The 11,199-nt window shown below is 47.3% G+C and overlaps 1 protein-coding gene across 2 annotated transcripts in view; it reads right to left on the reverse strand.

Annotated features, from left to right (window-relative positions):
- Positions 1 to 10,346, reverse strand: part of SLC38A1 (solute carrier family 38 member 1) — a 38,269-nt gene extending 27,923 nt beyond the window's left edge. For both annotated transcript variants that reach the window (XR_011902617.1, XM_072326645.1), the window contains exons 1-2: positions 10,095 to 10,346; positions 2,199 to 2,411 (exon numbers count right to left, since the gene is read on the reverse strand). Coding sequence is in view for 1 of the 2 variants with exons in the window: in XM_072326645.1 (XP_072182746.1) it covers positions 2,199 to 2,317 (119 nt within the window). In the remaining variant the exon portion in view is untranslated. The remainder of the gene's footprint in view (positions 1 to 2,198; positions 2,412 to 10,094) is intronic.
- Between the last annotated feature and the right edge of the window lie 853 nt (positions 10,347 to 11,199).

Consider the following 11,199-nt stretch of genomic DNA (forward strand, 5'->3'; position numbering starts at 1 on the left):
CTGCAGACTAGGACAAACATTCAGCCAGCAGCTTCCTGTGAGCATCATCACAGGTACAGATCCAAGTCTGCTGAACGGCTTAGCAGATCTGTCCTGCTATCACAGGAATTAACAGGTCACCTTCGCACTGCTTTATGTCATGTTCAGTGATGGCAAAGAGGCGTAGCCAGGATAAATAGTTAAAAGATGGCAAGTCCATATTCGTATTTGATGCAAGTTCCTTTGTAAGTATTTCAGAAAATATTTAACATCTGCACGCACAGAAAAACCCCTCCCAATAGAGCTCCTCCCAAATAATATCCCATTTCTGCATATATAAATGCATATTCAGGCCCAGGAAATGCTGGAAATCTAAAGGGAACTACAGAATTCCTTTCTAAGATTGGGAAATATTTGGGGTTTAAATCAGACCTGAAATCAGCTTCTTACTGCTGCACTGTCCCCAGAAGACCCTTAAAAATCCTGTTCTACATTCTGCTCGAGAAATTATGCACTGAGAAAAAAAAAAAAAAAAAGGTTCAAAATGAAGTACAGTGTGTGGAATCAGACAAGCTGAAACAACAACGAAAAAAAGCCAGCTGAAAATTACACATCTAATCTAAAGCTCAAGTGAAATCAACATAAAAAGTCCCACTGATATTGGTGGCCTTTGGCATTTCACAAGGCCTCACACCATGTGTCAGATGGCATAAAATATGAATGTGCATACACCCCTTATCCTCATATTATGCAGAGGCTGGGTGTTTTCTGACACAGCTACGGGATTTCCATCAGGGAGTGGAAAACGATGGAATATACTCACATGCTTGAAGAGCCAGAGCAGGACTTAGAAATTCTGTCTCAGTTCTGACACTTTCTTCACCCAGTTTTTATTCCAATTTAACCCTGCTCAGATGCTGCCATGCTGATCGCACAGCTCCATAAAACACACGGTGAGCACTGTGGGTCACATGCATGCAGCACTCTCCCTGCTCAGCCTCTATGAGTGCTCAATGAAAGATGATGGGCTAACAGGGCTTTTCCCCTGACAGTTAGCAGACAACAGCTCAGAAGGCACAGCCACCTCTCCTCCTGTCAAGGACATAAATCCTCAGCAGGCCCCAGGGAATGCTTCTGCCAGTGTCAGCTCCTGAGCTCCAAGGAAGCCAGTATGAAAGCCAGCAGGTTCATACAGGAACTGTTTTGTTTTGACAAAGTCCGAGGGTTTGTTTTGTTTTGTTTTGTTTTGAAACAGAAGTGGTTTGCATTTCACCCTGGCACGTTCCTTCAAAGTGGTTGCATCAGAAAATTCCTGATCAACCCTAATCTCCACTGGCACAGCCACAATGTGGTCACACTGCAGCAGGCACAGCTGGTGGTCACTCCGTAGCTTTCCCAGCTGGGCTGGCTGTAGGCCCTGCCCCTGCCCTTGCCCCTGGAGTGCAGTGCTTTGACTGGAAGTTTGGTCAAAAAGCTGCTTCTTGTTTTGCAGCTTGCAAAACCCAGCTGGAGCACAGCAACAAACCCACACTGCACACAGCGGAGATCAGCACCTGTGAAATGCTGGTGCCTGGTAGAGAGGCTGGAAGATGCATTATCATAAAGAACAAGTCTCTTCAGTGAACTACTATGCTATAGGAAAAGTGATTGGCCACTTTTTACTACAACTGACAAAGAGCTGCATTCTCTATCTGGATACAAGTTAGGTGCAGGTCTCTGAGCAGCTCCTCACCCTCTGTGCTCTAGGGCAGAGTGGTTGCTGCCTCTCATCATTCTGCCCAACTACGAGCAGTGCCAGCTGCAAATCCCCACCAGCCTGGGGACGTGGATGTGGCCAGGCAGGTTTCAGCTGTCATCAAAAGGTCAACAAAGCAATTTGTTCCAAATTATTCTATCGGTCTAATTGTATTTATTATTATTGCTTCTCTGCTGTGTGCAAGTAGACGTTTCAGAATGTTGGGCTTTTTGCTACATTATATGTTTGTGCATTTTATTAGACTAATTTGAAAGATTTGAAACGATGAATAAATTGTCACTCTCTTTGCTTTATCTGCTGTTGCAGCCTATGCCCAACAGATGTCACATATGAAATTCAAATTACGTCTTCAAATGGAGCATGACTTGGTAATGAATAATTCAAAACTTATACTGAAAATTAGAATGCTGTTTTTAAACAGTGTGTTTCTTAGCACAGGCAGTGTCAATGGAAAAATACTCACCTATTTATCTGGCCATTTTCCACCTCTGTGAAATCATTTGAATCGTTGCTGATGTTATCATCTTCAGGGACAGTCATATTCTGTAATTCAGTCAGTTCTAATCCGGCTTTGAATGGCATCTTGGGTAAGGAACTGTATGTATCCAAGTGTTTTTTGAAATGTTAGCGTTTGGTTGGGATCTGGTGGGTAAATGGCAGCCACAGTATCAACAACCTAGGTAAGACAAGAAAAAAGGCCAATAAATACACACCAACGGTATGTAATGTTACCAAAACACAGTGAAACCTGGATATGAGTGACCATCCTCGCCAACCTATCTGACATCATTGGGAGCACTCCTGGTTTTAACAGAAGTCATGCAGTCCAGTAGTGATGTTTCATTCTCCTTAGTGAGATCAACTCCACCAGCCTTACAGATTTACTCGGTCCCACAAGTGACTGCAGAAGATGGTGCCTGTAGTTATAAACTAGAATGCAAACCTATCATCTTTGATTCAGAAGTAGAGACTTAATAATTTACAAATTAAGGAAGAAAAAATATCTGCTTGCCCAAGAACCATTAGTTATTCTGTGCTCATCTTCAGTACATTCTCCACGTTGCCCCTTACTTAAAAATATAAAATACCTCAAGTTCATGCTGCTGCTAAATGGAGGAACACTGGGTCAGAGTTATTGCAGCACTCTGTTCTACTGATGTCTGCACTCACGGTATTTGAGTATGTTAGGGGTTTTTTTTTGGTAAAGAAGAGGTACAGAGGCTGCTCTGTGTATGGTGACACTTATTCCAAACAAGGACAAAACCAGACAAAAATAAATTCCTAAGAACACATCTCATAGGAAGAATGAATAACATACATCCTGTGTCAAGCAGTTATTACTTATTGACCGGGAGGCCTCTCCGCTGTTAGATGTGTTACATAAAGGCACCAAGAAAAGCACCAAAGGCAATTTGGATAGGGCTGCTCCAATGGCACATTCCCATGTTAGAAATGCAAATCAGCTGAAGGCCAATCTTTTCCGGAGCCTGACCACTCTCAAATGGAACAACAGTGCCTGCATGATGCAGGAGCACCCATACAGCAGTCATTTCATGCCTGTTCTGTGAATGAATGTTCTGCTGCATTGCCAAGCAATAATTTGCAATTTGTCTTGGGGTACTTGCTGAACACCCACAGGCCACATTTATTTGGGGATATTTCCTCAAATTTGCAGAGCTGCCTCAAAGCCACCAGGCTACTCTCAGGCAACCAGTGAGAAGCAGCAGTGTCCCCAGGCTGTGACATCGGCCTGCTCCAAGTATGTTTATAGGGCTCAATACTCCTGGCTTAGACCACATCCCCCCAGGCAGAGAAGGGCTTTGCAAAGAAGCCTTTTTCCCTTTAAGTTTCTGAGAAAAGTACATTCATTTTCAGTCTTCCAAAAGCTTCCTCATGAGCTCAGGCTGCGGCAGAGGCACCGTGCTGGTGGTGGAGCAGGGCCCACCTGGCCTACAGGAGCAGCTCATGCCCAGCTATGGAGGCATGGGAAGGGTGCATGGCTGCTGGGGGAGGACTGTGTGCAGGGACACTGGCCAGGCCCTCCTCAGCTCCCCTGCACACCAAGTGCAGAGCATGGGCACCCAGGGCAAGTGCCTGTGTTTTACAAGGCTGGTGCAATGCAAAATGGACGCCAGCTGCAGACGAACGGCTGCAAACCGGTGAACAAGGGGTGGTTCTAATGGTGACATTCTGGAGCAGTCTTCCCAGGGGCATAAAGTAGTCTACTTATTTTGGAAGGAAAGCGTGATCTTTTTATAAAAGGATAAAGCCACAGGAGGCAGAGGCTGTGAGGCGGCAAGGAACAAGCATGCTGAATCCTGAGGCTTCTTGTGACCCTGAGTTCCTAAAATAAACAGCACCTTAATAGAAGTGGCAATGTGTACCAAGATCTGTATCTAGCATTTCAAATCCAAGCAGAGGCTCGTCTAAAATTCAAGCATAACTTTCCTTTTGGGGGCTCTTTTGCATCTTCGTCCCCCAGGAGGATTTTCCCAGTCACCCTGACACTGCTTGTGCTTAATGAATTCAATGCTGTGTGCAAAAATAGCGGCTGAAATTCACCCTTCTGTGAGGTAAACAGTATGTTCAGCAGTGGGCTTCGTGGCTCGCTGGTGTGCAGCTCCTGCTGCCATGCAGCTGCTACGCTGTGAGCTGGACCTACAGGAGTGCATCTGGCTGATTTATCTGCAAGGAATCTTTGGAACACAAAAGTGCTGACTTCTTTGTTTGTTTGTTTTAACTAAAGCTCAGATTCTACCAAAAAAAAGTTTGAATGACGGTGCTGGTGCAGCTGACGCCAGCTGACCCACCAGCAACAACTTCAGCAGATTCCAGATTTCAGACAGATGAGTGGCTCCTGCAACAGCATGACAGCATCTTGGAGTCTGCACCGGGTTCTTGTTAGGTTAAGCGGTTTACTAAAACAAAACAGAACCCTGAAACTAAAAACACTGTGAAGTGAAATAATACATCGCATTTCCAAGTATGAGAAAACCTGACCTCAGTGCCAAAACATGAGGGCAGCAAAGAGAGAACTGCGGGGCTGAGGCCTGAAACTTGGACTGTCACAGCAGGAACTCATTCCAAGGCTTTGGCAAAGGATAACTACCTTGTCCTTAGCACCTCCAATTGTAAAGCTGGGGTGACAATAGTGACAAAAGCATTCAGTGAAGTGCTTGAAGATTCAGAGTGAAAGAGTGATATGCGTGATGCCGCCCAAAAAAACAAAAACCAATTAAAGCTCAAAAATGTTGTAAAGAAACTTTCCTTTAGATATAAACAGCACAAACTCTTCATCAGAGATAATCACTCTTGGTTCCCTCCACCGTCCCGGAAACAGGTGGTCACACGCAATTCACCCCAAACTGCCTGTTTATATTGCAGGTGATGGAAGTGACAAATGGCACACGGCTTCTCAAGAACACCCACAGTCCCTAGGGGTAGAGATCCCAGCTTTACATCCCTCATGCTGCACGCTGGCTCTGCAAAAGTATGGGGAAATGAAGCCAGATGTGTATCTGGTGCTGGTGCCATTGATGCTGTGGCAAAGGAAAAATATAAATGCTTCACCCCACAAGCCTTTTCGTTCAAACAATGTAATAAGGTAAATGCAGATAAAAATGCTGTGTTGGCAAAAATTCCTAGACTGAACTTGATTATATATTGCCTTTTAATGTGAATTAAAAATGATCTGAACAGTGACTGCAGCAATCTCATTGTGCTCACAATTCTGTCCATCTTTAAACCTCTTATACAGAGAAGCTCCAGATCCCTGCAATCAAACCTCTCTCCAGACACACACAGACTAAAGCAGAAAGAAAAAAAAGAAATTAGAATTTTTCCCTTCTTCAGACTTTCCCACTCACATGGGCAAACACTTCTTGAAGCATGAATTGCCCCAAGAGAAAAACAGGAAAGAGCTAAAGACACTTCTAAAGGAACCTCAGAAGTCTGTGTCTGGTAGCTGATCCAGGCCTCCGGTGCAGTAGAAAAAGTTCTGCACAGGCCTAGGAGCTTGGCTTTCTCTTTAGACATCCCATGACATGTCTTGCAAATCCCACAACGGATAATTTATTCCCTCCATGCTCCTTGTAGAATATGGGAAAGATTACAACTGGTCACAGACTTCAGAAGGAGGACTGTAAGATGACACAAGAAGATAAAACGAGTTTATTTTTCTCAAGGATATGGAGACCTTCACAAGCCATTAAAACACATTCCAAGAGCCGGGCTCTTTTTCTCTGTTGCCTTCTGAAACATCAAAAGAAAAATAAAAAGAGCCCTGCAACTCTCTTCTGGAAAGTCAAAAGCTCCACGCTGGCAGTAGTGGGCACACAAAGTTTGTATTTGAAAAAATATGTTAATATAGACAATCTAACTTTATTTCTTTTGGCTCAAGAACGAATCCTTTCTAGGCAGTAAATGGAAGAGGTATAACGTAAGGAAAACACCACTAGAAACATGCTGGAAGCAGCATATCTAAAAGTATCGTTATTCGTGGTGATAACGATGACTTAACTCATGGGTATTTTGTCATATCCTATGAAGGATATAATTCAAGAAGTGCCACCTTAGGAAGGAAGGCTGCCCAGGAGCTGATCTGGTATGTGACAGGGCGTGGAGTGGGGCTGGACACCATTATGCCCATCTTGGGGTATGGTTTTCCTCACGTCAACTTGCACGCTCACCGTGTGCTCCAATCACAGTGCATCTCCTGCACTCTTTGGGATGGCAAATATCCAAGACACACTAAGAAATTTTAAGTATGGAATTCAAGTCAATTTACTTAAAAGAGATACGACTCATTTCTTTTTTTTTGCTCAGAAGGAGTTTTGCCAAGAAGCCCCACTCTTAGTCAGTTAGGAGGCATCAGAATGCAGTGCCTGAGTTTTGCACATGCTGTTTCATTCTTCTCAGGGAAAGCCTGAGATACGATACATCTTTGCTTGCACTTTTGAAAGTTCTTTTAAAGAACAGCAATGTGACCAATAAGACTCTATGGGTATAAATAAAGAAATGCCGAGCCTGAAACGCTGCGTATGGACTATTCGCTTAAATGACAGAAAGCAATAATAGGTTTTAGACAGTATCACGTTGAAAAGCCAGGAAGCAAACCTCTCCTTTCTGCTAGAGACACCTGACATCTGGAACATCAAGTTCCCGTTTTACTCCTAACCTACAGGAAGGACAGAATTGAGAGATGAGAGGAGCACTACCAAGATAACAAAGAGCCTGGAAATAAATTAAAGACTGACTCACATCCAGTGAGCAAACATCTGTGGAGCTGAAAATGTCACTGCCTCCAGCTATCCGGCACTGCCCAGGGAGCTGGAGGAAGGAAGCAGGCTCATCCCATTTGATCCCTGCTTGTGGAGGCCAAGGAGAGACACCGTAGGTGTCAATACGCCTGTGCCACCAGCGGCAGCACTGCCAGGCATGGGCAATGTGGTGGATATCAGCCCTTCCAGCAGCTGCAGCTGTTGGCTCAGTGGCTGCAAGCTACTACCTTTCACAACCAGGCTCCTCTCTCACACAGATCCCATGCAATGAATAGTTACAACATAAGATGGGGGGAGCAACCAAAAAGTGAGAGAGGACTTGACGAGGAAGATCGAAAAAGGATGTGATGGGAAAGGAGCAACATGCACACGTGCTCAGCCTTCCTCAGGACTGTGACCTTGTGTTGCAACAGGAAAGTGTTCCCCATCACATCCCATTCCACGCTGCACAAAGGAGGGGGGACAATCCCAGATTAAGTCCCAACAGGCTGCTCAGTTGATCAAAGGCAGGCAAATCAGAAATCATAAAACACTCGCCTGATTCACCCAGTGATTCATTACTTTAGGCAAAACACTTAAAGATGAGCCATAAAGGAAAATGGTTTTAAGTACATTTCTGTTCTGAGCCCTTCCCAGTCAATTTAGGGAAGGCATTTGGCAAAGGAATATAGTCACATTTTTTCCTAATTATATTTCTCTGTGAAATCCTCTTAACAGGCTGAGTTTTGCTGAAGAGGTCCCGGGACACACCACCACAAATGAACGAACTCTTGTGCTGCACAGGGGCTGTGCTGTGAGTGCTGCAGGATGGGCCACAGCAAGCAGTGAGAAGAAGGAGTCCACAGGGCTGAAAAGCAGCTTTCATATTCCAATTTGAAATACATTGTGTACTACAGAAAGACAGTTTTGAGTAGGTTCATATGCAACTCACTTCTTCATTTTCCCCCAATTTACATGTAATTTCTTTGCTTCGGTTTCCTCTACTGTAGGAGATTCAGAGTGAAATTTAGCTGCTAACCTTTAGACAAATATTATGAGACAGAACTGGAAAAGGGCTGTAAAGCACTTCCAACACGAACAGGCTGCTGTTTTTCCCATGAGTAGCTGCTCAGACTTCATGGGTTGGATTAAGGTTACAGTAATAATTACATGCCAGAAAGGAAACTTCATTCAGGCTTGAAACATTTAAATACCCCTGCAACATCTCATTTGCCTTCATCATATGAACTTTTAAAGCAGCAGTAATTGTACTGCAGGGTGTTAAGCCTGCTTCTATAGAAATGAGCAAATTGAGGAAAAGCCAGTGGGAACGGACAGGTCGCAGCAGGGAGAACTGTGCCATTTCTGCTTGGTCACCCCTTTGCCCCCTGTAAAGAATGATGAAAATCCACATGACAAAATCCAGATGAAAGGCAGCATAGAGACCTGAGGAAGAGAGCCCACCAGCAGAGACCTCCCATCCTCGCCTCCAGGCACTAAACCCCTATGAAAGGCAGGATTTGGCCACAAGGACATGGGCCCACCATGGTCTCCACCAGGCTGTGTGATGCCCCACAGCCAGGGGACAGGCCAGAGGCAGGCAGCCTCAGCGACAGGCAGGGGATGCTGCTGCTGCTGCAGCATGCCTGGGGCAGTGTGCGCTTTGCTCTGCCTTCTCAGCCACGAGAGCCTCCTCAAGGCAAAGTCACACAGGAGTCACACAGTGCGGCAGCAAAGCTGATCCCATTGGAGTCAGTGAATTTCCACCACGCCACAGCAGCAGGCCCTGCTTGCTGGGAGAGCAGCAATGCCCGGATTTTGGACAGGTTGCTACCAGCTGACTTCAGTGCCATGTGGGAACAGCAGTTACTGACACTATGTATATCCTTCGGCAACAGATGGAACTTCCTTTTGGAGGCTTTTTAAACCGAGTTCATGCTTTGATGGGGAATGAAGTTGCGTGGAGCATCGCTCTCTCTTTCTTCCCTTTACTTTTAGACTCAAAATATATACACATATTTCCTCCAGAATGTATTCAGTCAACCCAAATGAGCTTTTTCTCGCCCTTACATAGCAATGGCTGCCCTCCTTGTGCAGCATTAAAACCAGGAGCAAGCAGCACCGAATGTGGCTGGTAGCAATGGCCACGCGCACACAGGGACCTGTGGCGGGCACAAAGCCTGCTGCCGGGCAGGGCTTTTATTTCACCTCTTCCACTGTCACATAAACAAAGCACAGCTTTACACGCTGCCCAGCTCCTCTTTCAGAAGGGTGAATAAACGACAGCTACAGGTTGCATGGTAAACTCGGGGCAACAATGGGGCGCACCCCCATAACAGCGGGCCGTACCTGCGCACATGTGAGCAGATGTACACACATGCACTCGGACATGCCCCACTTTCGTTCTCTCCTCTGGCTCGTAAAAAGCGAGCAGACCGCCTGTTACACGCTCATATATCTAATACACACACACACGGACGTACGCACGTATGTATGTACACACACACACACACACACACACACGCGGGGGCGCGCGCGCGGCTCGGGCCCACCCCGCATTTTCCGAATGCCGCACAAGTTCCCCCCGGCCGCGGCTATGGGGCAGGGCCCTACAGGAGCCCGGCACGGGGGCTGCGGCACACGGGGCCCGGCCGCGTTCGCAGCGATCACATTCAGAAGCTCCTACCCCCCCAAAATTATCTTTTTTATTTTTATTTTTATTTTTAATTTTTTTTTTTTTTGCATTGCTAGCTAAAAAGCGCAGCTGCTCCCCGCCATCGCTTAATTGCCCCTAACCCCCCTTTCATATTTTGCTTCTCCTTTTGCTACGGCTCAGCATCCCGGCGTCCCCCCCCCCCCCCCCCCCCCCCCGCGGAGGCGGATGCCGCATGGCCGCCCCCCCCCGCTCCCCCAGGCCGCCCCAGCTCCACGCCGCCGGGCTCCCCGCCGCCGGCCCCGCGAGTTCGCAGGGTTGGTAACCGGGCACGTTCGGGGACAAAGCGCGGAGGGCGCCGGCCAGGCTCCCCCCGGTCCTGAGCGGAGACAAAGGCAGCGCGGGGCGCCGCGTCCCCGTCCCCGGGATTGCATCAGATGCCGCCTACCTTGCGAGGAGCCGCGGGGACCCCCCCGGCGAGCAGCGCAGCCTCTCCCGACGGCGGTCGGCTGAAGCAACCCGGCGGAAAATCGTATCGAGAAGAATATACGATTAAAAACAAAATACAAATAATCGGGAGGAGGCGAGAGGCCGGGGGAAATTAAATTGGAGAAAGGAGGACGGCGAGGGAGATGCCGCTCCTCCCGTCGCGGGTGTGTTCATGTGGAGGTGGACGGGCGGCGGGAGCGCGCGAGGCGCGCCGCCGCGCTGGACCGGGGCCGCGCCGCCAGGTGCCGTGGCCGCGGAGCCCCCCGGGCCGCCCTTCGAAGCGGGTCTGAGCGCTGCCCCCCGGCCCCGCACCCCCTCCCCGCCTGGCACGCACACGCCGTGTTGCTCCGGCACCGCCGCCACCACGTTTCTGACTCAGTTTTTGGTTCGGTTTGGTTTGGTTTTTTAAGACAAAAACCGTTTTTCTTTATATTTGCTTTCTTTTAGCCCTGGGGCTCGCCCAAAGGAGAGCCTCTTCTGGCAAGGAGGGCAGATTTTTGTGGAGCTGCTCTCCGAAATGGCTACGGAAGATCTGGCATCATCATTAGCGATTTCCTGCTTCGTTATGCAAAATGTATAGAGTGGAAATGCAGCAGTTGGTGCCAGAGGTCAAAGGATTCTCAATGGGGGAAAGTCATGGTTCTCAGACATAAGAGGGGGATTTACTGAACAGATGATTTACTGTAACTTCTTGTTTCCAGAGTTATCTCTATAAAGTACTGTAGGAGCTTTCCAGCGTGGAAAATAATCCACTGACTTTTAAGAACAAGCCTGAAGCAAGATGGCTTTGCGGCTGATGAGAGAGAATGCAGGCTCTGGTTCCACTCTGCAACACATGGCCTGCACAGGATGTCCCGGGGCAAAAGGGAGAAGGATGTTGAGAATGTGCCTTGGTAAGCCAGGAGACCTCCCAGAGTCTCCTAATTGTCAGGCCCAAAGGCAGATGTTGCACGTGGAAAACTGTTTTTCAAATCTTTCCACGCACAAGTTTGATTTCCTTTGTGATGATTACAGTGCCTTTTTGTTTTCACTGTGGATGCTCTTTGGATGTGAAGCACACTGTG

The sequence above is a fragment of the Excalfactoria chinensis genome, chromosome 1, assembly GCF_039878825.1.
Source record: "Excalfactoria chinensis isolate bCotChi1 chromosome 1, bCotChi1.hap2, whole genome shotgun sequence".
NCBI classification, from domain to species: domain Eukaryota; kingdom Metazoa; phylum Chordata; class Aves; order Galliformes; family Phasianidae; genus Excalfactoria; species Excalfactoria chinensis.